Below are 18562 nucleotides of genomic sequence, written 5' to 3'. Positions count from 1 at the left end.
CAAAAGTGAAATAAACAATAAAAATGAACAGTAAACATTACACATACAGAAGTTTCAAAACAATAAAGACATTACAAATGTCATATTAAATATATACAGTGTTGTAACAATGTACAAATGGTTAAAGTACACAAGGGAAAATAAATAAGCATAAATATGGGTTGTATTTACAATGGTGTTTGTTCTTCACTGGTTGCCCTTTTCTTGTGGCAACAGGTCACAAATATTGCTGCTGTGATGGCACACTGTGGAATCTCTCTCTCTCTCTATCTCTCTCTCTCTCTCATATATAAAGGAAGAGCTCCATGGATGACCTTGGAGTCACTCTCAAAGCTCTGATCACATTCTACAGCGAGTCAGTCTCACCTACAGAAGCTGGTTTGGGACTAGAGGCTTGGGGATCTCATCTGTGCCACACAAGCCCTTCGCTCTTTATCTGATCTTCTTACTTCTTTATCTGGCTTTTGACAGACAGACAGACAGACAGACAGACAGACAGACAGACAGACAGACAGACAGACAGACAGACAGACAGACAGACATCATGTGGTTGAGTTGCAGGAGAAAAAGGGAGCTCCACACATTCTTTTTATTTGTATATTTTTTTTTTTATATTGAACCTTTATTTAACTAGGCAAGCTCCACACATACACCAACACACACAGAAAACACACAGCCTAAAACTGTCCAACCCTGGGCTATGCAGTGTTATGTGTACTGCAAGCAGTCCTCTCTATGACATGACATGACTCTATTAACATCTCCATATTGTGTGAGCATGTGTTTGTCTCCCAGGGGATGAATTAGTGCAGTTTGTCGTCTGGTGGGGAGGTTTGTCTCTGTTGTTGCTTAATGGAATAGGATGCATTTTTCTGTTGAGAGCCATCATTGAGCTGTTATTCTGCTCAATATAACCTTCCACACATACACACACCCACATTGTAATTGTTATCCCCATGAAGTGTATTGAGTCACTATCAGCTCATTCCAGCTCTGACAGGATACAGTATAAACCTCAACACAAGCTGCTAGTCAATTAGGCATGGGGGGCTGTATTGTACACACACACACGCATACACCACCGCTGGTTCCGCCTCTTCAGAGTGAAGGACAGCAAACAGAGGAGGATGATAGAGATGAGTTCTTGCAGGGTATGTTTATCTCTGGGTTTGTCTGTGTTTAACACGGAGAGGGAGTAGTGTGAGAGCAGCACTGTACTACACACTCACTCTCTCCCTCACTCCTGTCGTGTCCATCTGTCTACATGGGTCACTTAACTGGTTTTACTTTTCTAACCATCTATAATATTCCATGACCCTACACGGGATGGAGGGAGGACAGGAAGAGTGGAGAGGATGAACCCCGTTCTCATTAGATCTGTCACAGAGAAGTGGAGAAGAGGAGAGGAGGAGCAGTGGAGGATATTGAGATTCCCCCTGGTCTTCATCCTCCTATCTCTATCACACACTCTCTCTATCTCATTCCTCTCCCTCTGAAACCTCCTCCTGCTCTCAAGAGCCTCTTCTCTCTCTACGTGTGTGTGTGTGTGTGTGTGTGTGTGTGTGTGTGTGTGTGTGTGTGTGTGTGTGTGTGTGTGTGTGTGTGTGTGTGTGTGTGTGTGTGTGTGTGTGTGTGTGTGTGTGTGTGTGTGTGTGTGTGTGTGTGTGTGTGTGTGTGTGTGTGTGTGTGTGTGTGTGTGTGTGTGTATGTGTGTGTGTGTGTGTGTGTGTGTGTGTGTGTGCGTGCGTGCGTGCGTGCGTGCGTGTGCGTATGTGTGTCTGTGTGTGTATAAAACAATATATTCTATACAGGTCAGAGTGATCAAAACAAAGCAGGCCTTAAGAGCAGATATTCATAGCACAAATCATACGCAGACAAACAAAACAAGCAGATCTTCATAGCCATTCTACACTAAGAGCATAAGTTTAAAAACAGATATTCTTAGGTGTTTTAAAGTAAGAGCACTACAGTAGTTTATGCTCCACTGCCAGCGTATGGAGTCAGACTGTGGGCTGACACTATTCGAGTCCATCACCAGATGTGAAACGTATTTACATTCACATGTTACATTGACAGGGGACTAAAAGAGACCAAAACAACCATTTTTAACTTTAGTTCACATCCATCTTTCATGATGTTCTTCTACACTTTAGATATTGTAACCAACTATGTAGTAAAAGTTCACTTGAATCTTTTATGATTTGATGCTTTTCCAGAGGATAAGAACAGGTTAAAACAGGTTGTAATATCCTGTCTGTAAGATATTGTGATGGCCTCACAGTGTGGTCTGTCTGTGGTTATAGTCATATCCTGTAATGAATACTAAGAGATCATGATGCTGATATGCGGTATGTTGGCTGCCATCTCTCCTCTGCTGTCTGCGTTAATTACAGTCGAATCTGTTTGGACACACACACACACACACACAGCTCTATCTGGCAGGATAGAGGGGAAAATATTGATACAATTTGGTTACTATAAGTTACTGTATCTCTCAGAGCGTGAGTGTGTGATGACAGAGTTCTGCAGCCTGCAGAGCCTCTTAGCAGCTGGTTTATCTGCAGCATATTTCATAGCAGACATAAACAAAGAGTAAACAAAGGCACATCACTAAATTACAATGACATATCTCCATATCAACCTGTTCCGCTATTAAAAGTGGTGTGTGCCTGTGTGTGTGTGTGAGAGGGTATCCAGATTGTCATACCATATCGACCCTGTGCCATCCCAGTATATTCAGTGATACCGGCACTGCACACAAGGGGTGCTGTTTTTTTTGCAGAACAGACATCCTAGCTTATAAAGTTATACAACAAAGAAATACTCATCGTTTGCTGCACACACAATATATTGGACAGGAAGGCTCTTGATCCAGGAGGGGATTCTCTGCTGTTACCAAGAGAAGCTTGATTTTGCAAGAAGCTAACCAACCAGATATCTATTAAGTTACCTGGCCAACCAAATGCAAAACTGCAGAGCATTTAGCACATTTTAGACAGTTTTTTTCAATTGTTTAAGCACAATTTTGAAAACCGGGCCCGGTTTGTCAAAACACTACACACAATTAGCACGACCCTACACCAAAGTAGCACAACACTTCAGATCATTTGCAAAATGGAACACTTGTCAAAACTATACACGACTTCATAAAAATAATATTTTGTTACCATACGAAACACACACATTTCATATGACTTCAATCTTTTTGAACCAGTTACACACTGCTGTTGCTTACCTAAAACACTTTTAGCAAGTCTAATTGTCAGTGATTAGAGTACTGTAAATTAAGTACACAGAGAAAGTGCAACTATACAAACACTACACAAGACCAATGCTGCAGACTGAGGAAAATATAATTTATTTCTCTCCATATAGCCAAATCAGTCAACATGGAGAATCACAACAAAACATGGCCCTGTTTTCATGCTACTACAGTAGTGTGCATAACACTGTTAGCTCAGCAAACAGACAGGTTACAATTACAGTAAATAACAACATAAAAAATAATCTGAAATAAACTGACAATATTGTGCAGAAAATACTACAGTAAACATATTATACATTATCTCTTCGCCTAGCTGGATCTGGCCAGAGCATTTCATCAACATCACAAGCAATATCGTCATTAGCAAGACAACGCGGGAAGAACCGTCTTGAATGTCGAATCCATCCTTGCACAGCTGCGGCGTCAACTTGGTCACAGGCGTCCTCCATGGCCTGAATGAGGGGTACCTGAGCCTGGGGCTGGAGATCGTAAACCTTCCACCGCCATGCAGAGAAAAACTCTTCGATAGGGTTTAGAAATGGAGAGTATGGTGGAAGGTATAGTACTGTCAACTGTGGATGGTGTTGAAACCAGTTCTGGACCAAAGCACAGCGGTGGAATGACACATTGTCCCAGAAGACCGTGTATTGCATCTGGTGCATTTCATTACCTGCTGTGACGATGTGGTGCAATCGGTCCAAAAATGCGAGAATGTGAGGTGTGTTGTAAGGGCCCATTTTGGCATGATGGAGGACAACCCCATGCTGTGAAATGGCAGCGCAAAGGGTGATGTTACCCCCACGTTGCCCTGGGACATTGATTATAGCCCTGTGGCCAATGATATTTCTGTCTCTCCTTCTTGCTTTTGTGAGGTTGAACTCTGCCTCATCAATATACATGAATTCATGCAGGATTTCCTCAGCATCCATCTGCAAAACTCCCTGAAATACAGTGAAAGACAAGATTGTGTAGTTCAGGATAGGTCTAGTATACAGTCAATGTAAAAAAGTAATGTGTGCAGTATGCAACATCACAGTGCTAAAGTGAACAATACAAACCTCCACATACTCATGCCGCAGCCGTTTCACCCTCTCTGAATTCCGCTCAAAAGGCACTCGATAAAGTTGTTTCATTTGAACCTCATGTCTTTTCAGGATGCTTGCCAGTGTTGACTGAGAGACCTGATGGACATTATTGAAAATGGCATGGTCACCGATAATGTTGGCTTGTAGTTCTCTGAACCTGATAGCATTATTGGCCAAAACCATGTTTATTATCTCTCTCTCTTGTTCTTGCGTGAATATGGGCCCCCTTCCTCCTTGTCGTTCCCGACCCTCAATCCTATGTAGAGAATAATACATGTAACTTACTGTACAATGTCACAGGAAGGGGTATCACAAGTGCTGATATGGTGCATACAATAAGCGGCTGATTACTATAGCTGTAGACAGATCTTCTTCTACCTGTTTTCCTGTCGAAAAGTCCTTATGACAGATGCCACTGTATATCTGCTAAGATTTGGCTGAACTCAGTCCAGCCTCCCTCAGCGTCAATCCGTGGTTCACAACATGGTCCACTAGTGTTGCACGAATGTCATTTGATAAGTTTGGTCCTCTTCTTCTTTGTGCACGTTCTCCTCCTGCTTCAGGTCTTCCTCGACCTCTGGCTCGGCCTCTGCCTCTCCTTCTCCTCCTCTGTGTACTCCTCCTCTCACCCTCACTCTTCTTCTGACTCCTTCCATTTTGGTTGAAGGCAGAGGAACCTACCTGCTGCATTTTTAGAGTGCTTAAACCTGATTGGTGTGTCTACAATTTAGCAACCATGTGTTTGTGCACCTGATGGCTGTGAGATTGGCTCATAGGTGTAGTAATTTGACAGTCAGTGCTTTGAAAATTGCAAGGAAGTGACATCATGATATACTTCTGTGTCTGATGTATACAAGTGTGTTTAGTGTTTTGCAAATCACTGTGTGTAATGTTTTGCAAATAGTGTGAAGCTGACAATGTGCTTACAGTTGTGTAAATCTAGCCTTGTGTTTTGCTCCTTGAGCGTAAGGTTTTGCTAATTATGGGAAAAGTAACATTTTAGTGTGTAAGCAATCATAAAAAACTGTAATAGTTATAAGATATCTAGCTAACAAAAATGTAGTTGTGAATTCCGTACTGTAACCACAGTAAATCACCTAGGTCCTAGGGCGTGCTGCACAACACCGAGTGACTCGCAAGGTTCCATTCTTTCTTCGTTGTGTGCTTGTAATCAAACACCATGTGATTGGGGACTACCGGTAAGCTTCATAATGAAAAATAAGGGAACAGATGAAATGAAGAACGAGATCTGCTTTATCTCCTAACGTATTGCACAAGTTGATTGCAGCTATTTACTTAGAAAGTAGCTACAATGATTCACATTTACATACACATAGTTTCAACGGTATGGACGATATTAAAAAAACATCCCGTGGCTATTTCCAAGTACCCCGGTATACGGTATACCGCCCAAGCCTGTGTGTGTGTGTGTGTGTGTGTGTGTGTGTGTGTGTGTGTGTGTGTGTGTGTGTGTGTGTGTGTGTGTGTGTGTGTGTGTGTGTGTGTGTGTGTGTGTGTGTGTGTGTGTGTGTGTGTGTGTGTGTGTGTGTGTGTGTGTGTGTGTGTGTGTGTGTATGTGTGTGTGTGTGTGTGTTTGTGTGAGTCATCCCGGATAGCTTTGGCTGTCCTGGTCTTTGCTGCACTCTCTGTGCTAATCACCACATTAGGACCTACATCACTGTTGGCATGGTGAGGCATAGTGAAGTGCAGACAGGGAAATAACAAACTGGAGCCACCAAGAAGTTAGGGGATATCAGCAAGGCCCCTGGCATGACATACACAGTTCTGAAAGGTTGTGCTTAGTTTCTCTCACAGTGGGAGTTGTCCTCTGATTTGTCTGGAAGGGGTGTATGTGTGTTTGTGTGTGTTCGTGTGTGTGATAATGTGTGTGTGATGTCTTCTACCCCGGGCTCATTGACGTTTAGCATTTAAAGAGCAATTAAGGAAAGAAGCAGAGAACGGGACTGTCTGACTGGGCTGTCGTTGTTGAATCAGACAGATACACTACATGACCAAAAGTATGTGGACACCTTCTCGTTGAATATCTCATTCCCAGATCATAGGCATTAATATGGAGTTGGTCCTCCCACTGCTGCTATAACAGCCTTTTCTGGGAAAGCTTTCCACTAGATATTGGAACTTGCTTCAATTCAGCCACAAGAGCATTAGTGAGGTCAGGCACTGATGTTGTGCGACTAGGCCTGGCTCGCAGTCGGCTTTCCAATTCATCCCAAAGGTGTTCGATGGGGTTGAGGTCAGGGCTCTGTGCAGGTCAGTGAAGTTCTTCCAGACTGATCTCAGCAAACCATGTCTGTATGCTTTGTGCACGAGGGCATTGTCATGCTGAAACAGGAAAGGGCCTTCCCCAAACTGTTGCCACAATGTTGGAAGCACAGAATCGTCTAGAATGTCATTGTATGCTGTAGCGTTAAGATTTCCCTTCACTGGAACTAAGGGGCCTAGCCCGAACCATGAAAACAGCCTCAGACCATTATTCCTCCTCCACCAAACTTTACAGTTCACACTATGCATTGCGGCAGGTAGCGTACTCCTGGCATCCGCCAAGCCCAGATTTGTCCGTCGGACTGCCAGATGAAGCGTGATTCACCACTTCAGAGGTAGTGAGTGTTGCAACCGAGGACAGACAATTTTTACGCGCTGTGCGCTTCAGCGGTCCTGTTCTGTGAGCTTGTGTGGCCTACCACTTTGCGGCTGAGCCGTTGTTGCTCCTAGACATTTCCACTTCACAATAACAGCACTTACAGTTGACCGGTACAGCTCTAGCAGGGCAGAAATGTGATGAACTGACTTGTTGGAAAGGTGGTATCCAATGACATTGCCACATTGAAAATCACTGAGCTCTTCAGTAAGGCCATTCTACTGCCAATATTTGTCTATGGTGATCGCATGGCTGTGTGCTCAGCAAGAAGTGTGGATGAAATTTCAGGGTTCCACTAATTAGAAAGGGTGTCCACATACTTTTGTATATATAGTGTAAATGTCATGATGTAAGCAGCCTCTAGTCTCAATTCAACACAATTATATTACACTTGTTTGGTACTCTAGTTATTCTGTAAAAGCTGTGATAGCTAATTTGTGATTGCTCGTCTTCCATTGATGTAAATGGGAGATTTACGTGAGAGGTTGAGTAACACAAACATATTTTAAGTTAGGGTTCAGCACTATGGTACCTTTTGGTTGTTTACCTATTTCCTCTGGTTCTGTCCTGAAGGATCTTCTATGTATCTCATGACTCCCAGGACCTGAAGATCTTCAGCTACATTGCCAGAGATGGACAGAATAACGTCTTCCGCTGTAACGTCTTCAAGTCCAAGAAGAAGGTGAGATAGACACGCACGTTATCTCTTTTTGCTCTCTCTCTCTTTCCTCTTTTGCATGATAATGTTTTACACGGTACCATTTACATGACTGAGCCATGTCCAGTCATGATTGCTAAATGTAGCAAAGAAATTCACACTCCCTCTTTCTCTCCAGCTCTTTATTTGAATTTGTTTTAATTATTGGTTGGAATTGTGAACAATAGCCAAATCAAGTATGAAGTCAAATCCAGTCGCCCTATCATATGGTTCACTGCAGCTCAGCGGTCAGTGGGAAGTGGTCAGCGGGTTCGTGTTTCAGGATGGTGGTGTGGTCAGGAGGTGTCTATGCACTCGACATTTGACGGCCTGAAGACCACTGTGATGTCACCGATAACGTGCTCTGGAAGTTTATTCCATATACGGACAGCAGTTTTAGGACGTTTCTGTCCAGGGAGCGTGTTCTAGTGACTATATATGTGAGAGCATGGTCTGCCATGGCTGTGCATAGGCGGGTAGTGCGGCGTCTGTTATATGGTGGGTGGAGCATAGCTTGCAGGTCCATGGGACAGTTGTGTGAGTGCATTTTGTACGGGGCTATAGCAGCAGCCCTGTACAACCCTCTCACATGCTCCCTCCCCTTATCAACTATGCCGCGCGCACACACACACACAAAGCCTTAGTCCTGGGAGATCGGGGAGTGAAATACACTGACATTCACTTGGGCAGCTCTGGCCCGAGGCCATTGAGATGGAAAGCACTTTTCCTGAGCGCGTGTGTAGGTGTGTGTGTGTGTGCGTACGTGTGCGCACATGTGTGCCTGCCTGCTTGCGTGCTTGTGTAAGAGAGATGGAGAGAGCGAAAGTGTGTGTTCTAATCCACAGTCACTCTAGCATGGAGAGACACAAAGCAATGTGCATTGGAGGGTGTCAGTAATAAAGTGCTGCAGGCCCATGGCTGTACTGTACCAAAACACGTATTAAACAGTATCCTGCCATATTAAAACCTCCCAGTACACGCACACTACATACCTCTACCCAGCCACACTAACAGCTATGCTGTAATGAGTCATAGAACCATTATGTGGGTAAGAGAGAGACAGAGCGAATAGGGAGTACTTTTGGTTTCAAGCTGAAGTTAAAGTTATTTATCTCTTAAAGGAATTCACAGATGTACAGTGGACAAAGCCACACACCACAAGTCAAATGGCATGGCAGAACCATTGAAATCGTAAATCCATAAAAAGAGAATTTCCATTGCTTTATCTGTCCATTTTACACAGACACACTCCCTCTCCACCTTTGCTCCCTATCCCTAATTCTGTCATTCTCCCTCCCTCTCTCGTCCTCCATTCCTCTTCCCTCCCTCCTCTCTAGCTGTCTTCTCACATAGGTGCTCCTTTTGTCCAGGTGGGAAAGGGCATTGTGGAGTGCAATAGAGATTGCATCATCTGTGGATCTGTTGGGGTGGTATGCAAATTGGAGTGGGTATAGGGTTTCTGGGATGATGATGTTGATGTGAGCCATGACCAGCCCTTTCAAAGCATTTCATGGCTACAGACGTGAGTGCTACAGGTCGGTAGTCATTTAGGCAGGTTACCTTATTGTTCTTGGGCACAGGGACTATGGTGGTCTGCTTGAAACATGTTAGTATTACAGACTAAGACAGGGAGAGGGTGAAAATGTTGGTGAAGACACTTGCTAGTTGGTTAGCGCATGCGCGGAGTTCACGTCCTGGTAATCTGTCTGGCCTTGTTGACCTGTTAAAAGGTCTTACTCACATCGGCTGCGGCGAGCGTAATCACACAGTAATCCGGAACAGCTGATTCTCTCATGTATGTTTCAGTGTTACTTGCCTCGAAGCGAGCATAGAAGTTATTTAGCTCGAATGGTAGGCTTGTGTCACTGGGCAGCTCTCGGCTGTGCTTCTCTTTGTAGTCTGTAACACCGGAGCCGGTGTAGTTCGATTCGATCTTAGTCCTGTATTGAGTTTTGCCTGTTTGATGATTCATCGGAGGGCACAGCGGGATTTCTTATTAGCTTACGGGTTAGAGTCCCGCTCCTTGAATATGGCAGCTCTACCCTTTAGCTCACTGCGAATGTTGCCTGTAATCCATGGCTCCTGGTTGGAGTATGTACGTACAGTCACTGTGTGTCGACGTCGTCGATGCACTTATTGATAAAGCCAGTGACTGATGTGGTGTACTCCTCAATGCCATAGGAAGAATCCCGGAACATGTTCCAGTCTGTGATAGCAAAACAGTCCCGTAGTTCAGCATCTGCTTCATCTGACCACTTTTTATAGACCGAGTCACTGGTACTTCCTGCTTTAATATTTGCTTGTAAGCAGGAATCAAGATAGAATTATGGTATTGCATTAGTCCCAGGCCACTAGGAGCATCACCTCTGGATGAGTATTTTCCTGTTTGCTTATGGCGGAATACAGCTCATTGAGTGTGGTTTTAGTGCCAGCCTCTGTCTGTGGTGGTATGTAGACAGCTACGAAAAATACAAATGAAAACTCGCTACGTAGATAGTGTGGTCTACAGCTTATCATGAGATACTCTACATCAGGCGAGCAAAATCTTGAGGCTTCCTTAGATATTGTGCACCAGCTATTGTTTACAAATATGCATAGGCCCCCATCCCATGTCTTACCAGAGGCTGATGTTCTGTCTTGCCGGTAGATTGTATAACCCGCCAGCTGTATGTTCTTAACGTCATTCAGCCACGACTCTGTGAAACATAAGATATTACCATTTTTAATGTCCCGTTGGTAGGATATTCGTGCTTTCAGTTCGTCCCATTTATTTTCCAGTGATTGAACATTAGCTAGTAGAATAGAAAGCAAGATTAGATTAGACACTCGTCTCCTGATCCTCATAAGGCATCCTGATCTCTTTCCGCGAAATCTATGTTTCATTTTCCAGCGAATCACAGGAATCTGGGCCTGGTCAGGTGTCTGTAGTATATCCCTCACGTTCGACTCATTGAAGAAGAACTCCTCCTCATTCAATTTGAGGTGAGTAATCCCTGTTCTGATGTCCAGAAGCTCTTTTCAGTCATAAGAGACGGTAGCAGCAACATATTGTACAAAACAAGTCACAAACAACGCGAAAAAACAAACAAAATAGCGTGGTTGGTTAAGAGCCGATAAGACGACAGCCCTCCCCTCCGACGCCATTATCATGTGGTGGTAAATAGACAGCTACGAGAAATATAGATGAAATCTCTCTTGGTAAATAGTGTGGTCTACAGCTTATCATGAGATACTCTACCTCAGGCAAGCAAAACCTCAAGACTTCCTTAAAATTAGATATAGTGCACCAGTTGTTATTTACAAATAGAGAGAGACCGCCACACCTTGTCTTACCGGAGGCAGCTGTTCTATCCTGCCAATGGACCAAAAACCCAGCCAGCTTTATGTTATTCATGTCGTCATTCAGCCATGACTCGGTGAAACATAAGATATTACAGTTTTTAATGTCCCGTTGGTAGAATAGTCTTGATCGGAGCTCATACATTTTGTTGTCCAATGATTGCACATTGGCTAATAGGACTGATGGTAGAGGGGGATTACTCACTTGCCTTTGGATCCTTTCAAGGCACCCCGACCTACATCCCCGATATCTCTGTCTCTAAACCATGTGAATGACAGGGATTTTTGGCCTTGTCGGGTTTCTGAAGTAAATCCTTCGCGTCTGACTCGTTAAAGAAAAAATGTTTGTCCAGTACGAGGTGAGTAATCACTGTCCTGATATCCAGAAGCTCTTTTCGGTCATAAGAGACATTTCAGAAACATTATGTACAAAATAAGTTACAAATAACGCAAAAAAACACGTACAATTGGTTGGGAACCCGTAAAACAGCAGCCATCTCTTCCGGCGCCATCCTGGTTTCATAATGGTTGTGTCTTCATCACACTGTAATTAACGAGGCTGTCTCCATCACAGACAGTTAATTGAGGGGGAGACCTGCAGGGAATACCCATTAGAGACCAGAGGCCTGGACCAAGGGGAGACTGCCGTGTGTGTGTGTGTGTGTGTGTGCGTGTGTGTGTGTGTGTGTGTGTGTGTGTGTGTGTGTGTGTGTGTGTGTGTGTGTGTGTGTGTGTGTGTGTGTGTGTGTGTGTGTGTGTGTGTGTGTGCGCCGCGTGTGTGTGCGCCGCGTGTGTTTGTTTGTGTGATATCCCTCCCATCAATTGCCAGTTGCCACTCTCTCTGCCAATTTCAGACACAGTGCGCTGGCATGGGCCAAGAGGTATAACTTTGGGCATCCATCACTCACCCAGGAGACTGCGTGATGGATGCACTTGCACATCTACCACTCCAGTATTAATGCTAAATTTTAATTATTTCGCCTCTATGGCCTATTTATTGCCTACCTCTCTACTCTTCTACATTTGCACACACTGTACATAGATTTTTCGATTTTTCTTTACTATTGTGTTATTGACTACGTTTGTTTATGTATAACTCTGTGTTGTTGTTTTTGTCGCACTGCATTGCTTTATCTTGGCCAGGTCGCAGTTGTAAATGAGAACTTGTTCTCAACTGGCCTACCTGGTTAAATAAAGGTTAAATAAAACAATTAAAAGACTGAGCCAGCGGTTGGCTAACACAGATTCTATTTGACCCCATGCAAATACTGACCAATCTGTTTAAGTTCCAAATCAATGATGTGAGCCTACATGACTTATTTATTCATTTATCCTCAAAGACTCATAGAACACTAGAAGAGGATGAGGGCTGAGAAAAATCCTCCAAATGTAATGCATTTTCCTCAGTCGTTCCCCTTGTTATTGTGCAGAACAGTCACAGTTGCACCCCAGCCCTGTCTGTGTTAATGACTTTCTGGACAACTGTCGAGCCATAATGGCTGTTAATTGACAGGCTGAATTGGAGGGAAACAGAACAAAGGCTCTGCAGTTAGATAGACAGCGAGAGTCATTATGACACTTTAACGTTAAGGTGCTGTTCCAATGCTGGTCCTTTATCTAGGCTAAGGTTTCTAAAAAGGCTAACGATGCAAGCAATGCTAGTGCTGCTCCTGCAATTTAACTGTGTGTGTCTGCGTGCGCTAGGCATTGTATGAATGGAAATGTACTCTCTTTCTCTACTTGGCCTGAAAAGAGAGCTGAGTCATTACTGTCAGGCTACACACACACAAATCAAATTAAAAATCAAAATGTATTTGTCACATGCGCCGAATACAACAGGTGTAGACCTTACAGTGAAATGCTTACTTACAAGCCCTTAACCAACAATGCAGTTGAAGAAGAGTTAAGAAAATATTTACCAAATAAACTAAAGTAAAACAATTATAAAAAGTAACACAATAAAATAACAATAACGATGCTATATTCCGGGTGTTACCGGTACCGAGTCAATGTGTGGGGGTACAGGTCAGTCGAGGTAATTTGTAAAGTGACTGCATAGATAATAAACAGCGAGTAGCAGCAGTGTAAAAACAAGGGGGGGAGGGGTCAATGTAAGTTGTCTGGGTAGCCATTTGATGAATTGTTCAGCAGTCTTATGGCTTGTGGGTAGAAGCTGTTAAGGAGCCTTTTGTTCCTAGACTTGGCGCTCCGGTACTGCTTGCAAGTGCGGTACCAGAGAGAACAGTCTATGACTTGGGTAACTGGAGTCTTGACCATTTTTTGGGCTTTCCTCTGACACCGCCTAGTTTATAAGTCCTGGATGGCAGGAAACTTGTCCTGGATGGCAGGCCCCAGTGATGTACAGTTTTTATACAGTTGAAGTCAGAAGTTTACATATACTTAGATTGGAGTCATTGAAACTCGTTTTTCAACCACTCCACAAATTTCTGGTTAATAAACTATAGTTTTGGCAAGTCGGGTAGGACATCTACTTGGTGCATGACACAAGTCATTTTTCCAACAATTGTTTACAGAGAGATTATTTCACTTATAATCCACTGTATCACAATTCCAGTGGGTCAGAAGTTTACATACACTAAGTTGACTGTGCCTTTAAACAGCTTGGAACATACCAGAAAATGATGTCATAGCTTTAGAGTTTCTGATAGGCTAATTGACATCATTTGAGTCAATTGGAGGTGTACCTGTGGATGTCTTTCAATGCCTACCTTCAAACTCAGTGCCTCTTTGCTTGACATCATGGGAAAATCTAAAGAAATCAGCCAAGACCTCAGAAAATAAATTGTAGACCTCCACAAGTCTGATTCATCCTTGGAAGCAATTTCCAAACGCCTGAAGGTACCACATTCATCTGTACAACCAATAGTACGCAAGTATAAACACCATGGGACCACGCAGCTGTCATACTGCTCAGGAAGGAGACGCATTCTATCTGCTAGAGATGAACATGCTTTGGTGCGAAAAGTGCAAATCAATCCCAGAACAACAGCAAAGGACCTTGTGAAGATGCTGGCGGAAACAGGTACAAAAGTATCTATAACCACAGTAAAACAAGTCCTATATCGACAAACTGAAAAGCTGCTCAGCTCATTTTTTGGGCAGTGTGCACATAGCCTGTCTTCTCTTGAGAGCCAGGTCTGCCTACGGTGGCCCGACTCCATAGCAAGGCTATGCTCACTGAGTCTGGATATAGTCAAAGCTTTCCTTAATTTTGGGTCAGTCAGTTAAGGGCAAAATAGCGTTCCAGTTTGCTCTGTTTTTTTGGTATATTCTTTCCACTCTGTCAAGTAATTATCTTTTTGTTTTCTCATGATTTGGTTGGGTCTAATTGCGTTGCTGTTGCTGTCCTGGGTCTCTGTGGGTCTGTTTGTGTTTGTGAACAGAGCCCCAGGGCCAGCTTGCTTAGGTGAATCTTCTCTAGGTTAATCTCGCTGTAGGTGATGGCTTTGTTATGGAAAGTTTGGGAATCGCTTCCTTTTAGACGGTAGTAGAATTTAACGTCTCTTTTCTGGATTTTAATAATTAGCTGGTATCTGCCTAATTCTGCTCTGCATGCATTATTTGGTGTTTTACATTTTACGTTCACAGCTTTGTGGAAGTTACCTATGGTGCTGATGTTTAGGCCGAGGTACAGTATGTATAGTTTTTTGTGTGCTATAGGGCATCGATTTCTAGATGGAATTTGTATTTGTGGTCCTGGCCACTGGACCTTTTTTGGAACACCATTATTTTTGTATTACTAAGATTTACTGTCAAGGCCCAGGTCTGACAGAATCTGTGCAGAATATCTAGGTGCTGCTTGTAGGCCCTCCTTGGTTGGGGACAGAAGCACCAGATCATCAGCAAACAGTAGATATTTGACTTCAGATTCTGGCAGTGTGAGGCCGGGTGCTGCAGACTGTTCTAGTGCCCTAGCCAATTTGTTGATGTATATGTTCAAGAGAGTGGGGATCGAGCTGCATCCCTGTCTCACCCCACTGACCTGTGGAAATGTATTTTAATGTTTTTTGCCAATTTTGACTGCGCACTTGTTGTTTGTGTACATGGATTTTATATTGTCATGTTCTCTCTCTCTGTCTTTCTCTCTCCCAACTCCTCCTCTCTCCAGTCCCAGGCCATGCGTATTGTGCGGACGGTGGGCCAAGCGTTCGAGGTGTGTCACAAACTCAGCTTGCAACACACACACCAGAACGCAGATGGACAGGAGGACGCAGACAGCGACAAGACCTGCAACGAGGAGTCCACACTCTCAGGTGCATACACACACACACAACATCCCACACACACAAACACATTCCTGATTGAGTGTAAGATGCCATTTGAGAGGATAGTGTCACAGATGAGTCAGTCTAATACAGAGACTGTGGCTGTGGAACAGAACAGAATAGTGGTGGGATGACTCTGGCTCCAGTAACTACAGGGCCCTTTCATATGCAGATGAGCCCACAGCATCCATGCGCCACTCTCCTATACACACCAGTGTTAAGTTTGACTCTTTTTTAGATGGTCTAGTCTTAGTAATTTTGACTAAAATATAATTAAGTCTTAGTCACATTTTTGTCAATTGAATAATGATTTAGTCTAGTTATTGACAAAATGACAAACAGTGGGCCATTTTAGTCAAATGCCCTTTCATTTTTTTGTCACATTTTTAGTCACATTTTAGTCACATCACATTTATATTGCCTCATTAACATATAGTAAACATAAATCACTGACTTCCATGTGCACAAACATACTTACCTTGTCCTGCCAACATATTTTTCTGCATAATTAACATTACATACAAAACAAACATACACTCACAAGAAGAGTGAGACACACACACAGAGACAGAGCCAGAGAGAGAGAGAGAGGTAGAGATCAAATACAAATCTTATAATCAGCTATTAAAGACTACCCACTGGATTCTCCAATTACATTGAATGAACTACAGGACAAAATATAAACCCTCCAACCCAAAAAGGCCTGTGGGGTTGATGGTATCCTAAATGAAAGGATAAAATATACAGACCACAAATTCCAATTGGCTATACTTAAACTCTTTAACATCATCCTTAGCTCTGGCATCTTCCCAAATATTTGGAACCAAGGACTGATCACCCCAATCCATAAAAGTGGAGACAAATTTGACCCCAATAACTACTGTGGGATATGCGTCAACAGCAACCTTGGGAAAATTCTCTGCGTTATCATTAACAGGAGACTCGTACATTTCCTCAGTGAAAACAATGTACTGAGCAAATGTCAAATTAACTTTTAACCAAAGTCACCCTGCACACCCTAATTGATAAACTAACAAACCAAAACAAAGGTAAAGTCTTCTCATGCTTTGTTGATTTCAAAAAAGCTTTAGACTCAATTTGGCATGAGGGTCTGCTATACAAATTAATGGAAAGTGGTGTTGGGGAAAAAACATATGACATTATAAATTCCATGTACACAAACAACAAGTGTGCGGTTAAAATTGGCCCCACTCCCTTCAACAAATATAACAATGAATTGGCAAGCGCACTAGAACAGTCTGCAGCATCCGGCCTCACCCTACCAGAATCTGAAGTCAAATGTCTACTGTTTACTGATGATCTCGTGCCTCTGTCCCCAACCAAGGAGGGCCTACAGCAGCACCTAGATCTTCGGCACAGATTCTGTTAGACCTGGCCCTTTACAGTAAATCTCAGTAAGACAAAAATAATGGTGTTCCAAGAGTAAACAAAAAAATATACCTACCTCGGCCTAAACATCAGCACCGCAGGTAACTTCCACAAAGCTGTGAACAATCTGAGAGACAAGGCAAGAAGGGCCTTCTATGTCATCAAAACAAATGTAAAATTCGACACACTAATTAGGATCTGGCTAAAAAATACTTGAATCAGTTATAGAACCCATTGCTCTTTATGGTTGTGAGATCTGGGGTCCGCTCACCAACCAAGAATTCACAAAATGGGACAAACACCAAATTGAGACTCTGCATGCAGAATTATGCAAAAATATCCCCAGTGTACAACATAAAACACCAAATAATGCATGCAAAGCAGAATTAGGCCAATACCCGCTAATTATCAAAATCCAGAAAAGAGACAGTAAATTCTACAACCACCTAAAAGGAAGTGATTCCCAAACCTTCCATAACAAAGCCATCACCTACAGAGAAATTAACCTGGAGTAGAGCCCCCTAAGCAAGCTCGTCCTGGGGCTCTGTTCAAAAACACACAGAGTTCCAGGGCAGCAACACAATTAGGCCCAACCAAATCATGAGAAAACAAAGAGACAATTATTTGACAAATTGGAAAGAATTTACAAAACAACTGAGCAACCTAGAATTCTATTTAGCCCTAAATAGAGAGTACACAGTGGCAGAATACATGACTACTATGACTGACCCAAAAATAAGGAAATCTTTGACTATGTACAGACTGAGTGAGCATAGCCGTGCTATTGAGAAGGGCCGCCGAAGTCACACCTGGCTCTCAAGAGAAGACAGGCTACAGTGGCTTGCGAAAGTATTCACCCCCCGTTGGCCTTTTTCCTATTTTGTTGTCTTACAACCTGGAATTAAAATATATTTTTGGGGGGTACACAACATGCCTACCACTTTGAAGATGTAAAATATGTTTTATTGTGAAACAAACAAGAAATAAGACAAAAAAAATAGAACTTGAGCGTGCATAACTACTCACCCCCCCCCCCCCCCCCCCCAAAGAGCCACCCTTTGCAGCAATTACAGCTGCAAGTCTCTTGGGATATGTCTCTATTAGCTTGGCACATCTAGCCACTGGGATTTTTTCCCCCATTCTTCAAGGCAAAACTGCTCCAGCTCCTTCAAGTAGGATGGGTTCCGCTGGTGTACAGCAATATTTAAGTCATACCACAGATTCTCAATTGGATTGAGGTCTGGGCTTTGACTAGGCCATTCCAAGACATTTAAATGTTTCCCCTCAAACCACTCGAGTGTTGCTTTAGCAGTATGCTTAGGGTCATTGTCCTGCTGGATGATGAACCTCCGTCCCAGTCTCAAATCTCTGGAAGACTGAAAATTGGTTCCCCTCAAGAAATTCCCTTTATTTAGCGCCATCCATCATTCCTTCAATTCTGACCAGTTTCCCAGTCCCTGCCGATGAAAAGCAACCCCACAGCATGATGCTGCCACCACCATGCTTCACTATGGAGATTGTGTTCTCGGAGTGATGAGAGATGTTGGGTTTGTGCCAGACAAAGCGCTTTCCTTGATGGCCAAAAAGCTCAATTTTAATCTCATCTGACCAGAGTACCTTCTTCCATATGTTTGGGGAGTCTCCCACATGCTTTTGGGAGTCTCCCACATGTTTTCAAATTTCTTTCTTTAAGCAATAGCTTTTTTTCTGGCCACTCTTCCGTAAAGCCCAGCTCTATGGAGTGTACGGCTTAAAGTGGTCCTATGGACAGATACTCCAATCTCCGCTGTGGAGCTTTGCAGCTTCTTCAGGGTTATCTTTGCTCTATTTGTTGCCTCTCTG

General features: G+C 43.2%; 1 protein-coding gene across 1 annotated transcript in view; it reads left to right on the top strand.

Annotated features, from left to right (window-relative positions):
- Positions 1-18562, top strand: part of LOC129855419 (carboxyl-terminal PDZ ligand of neuronal nitric oxide synthase protein-like) — a 224346-nt gene that overhangs the window by 132982 nt on the left and 72802 nt on the right. The window contains exons 5-6 of the mRNA XM_055923066.1: positions 7583-7691; positions 15175-15319. Of these exons, the coding sequence (XP_055779041.1) occupies positions 7583-7691; positions 15175-15319 (254 nt within the window). The remainder of the gene's footprint in view (positions 1-7582; positions 7692-15174; positions 15320-18562) is intronic.

This window comes from Salvelinus fontinalis, chromosome 5, assembly GCF_029448725.1.
Source record: "Salvelinus fontinalis isolate EN_2023a chromosome 5, ASM2944872v1, whole genome shotgun sequence".
NCBI lineage: Eukaryota > Metazoa > Chordata > Actinopteri > Salmoniformes > Salmonidae > Salvelinus > Salvelinus fontinalis.
Note: the sequence above shows the minus strand (reverse complement) of the source record. Positions and strands in the feature narration are given on the sequence as shown.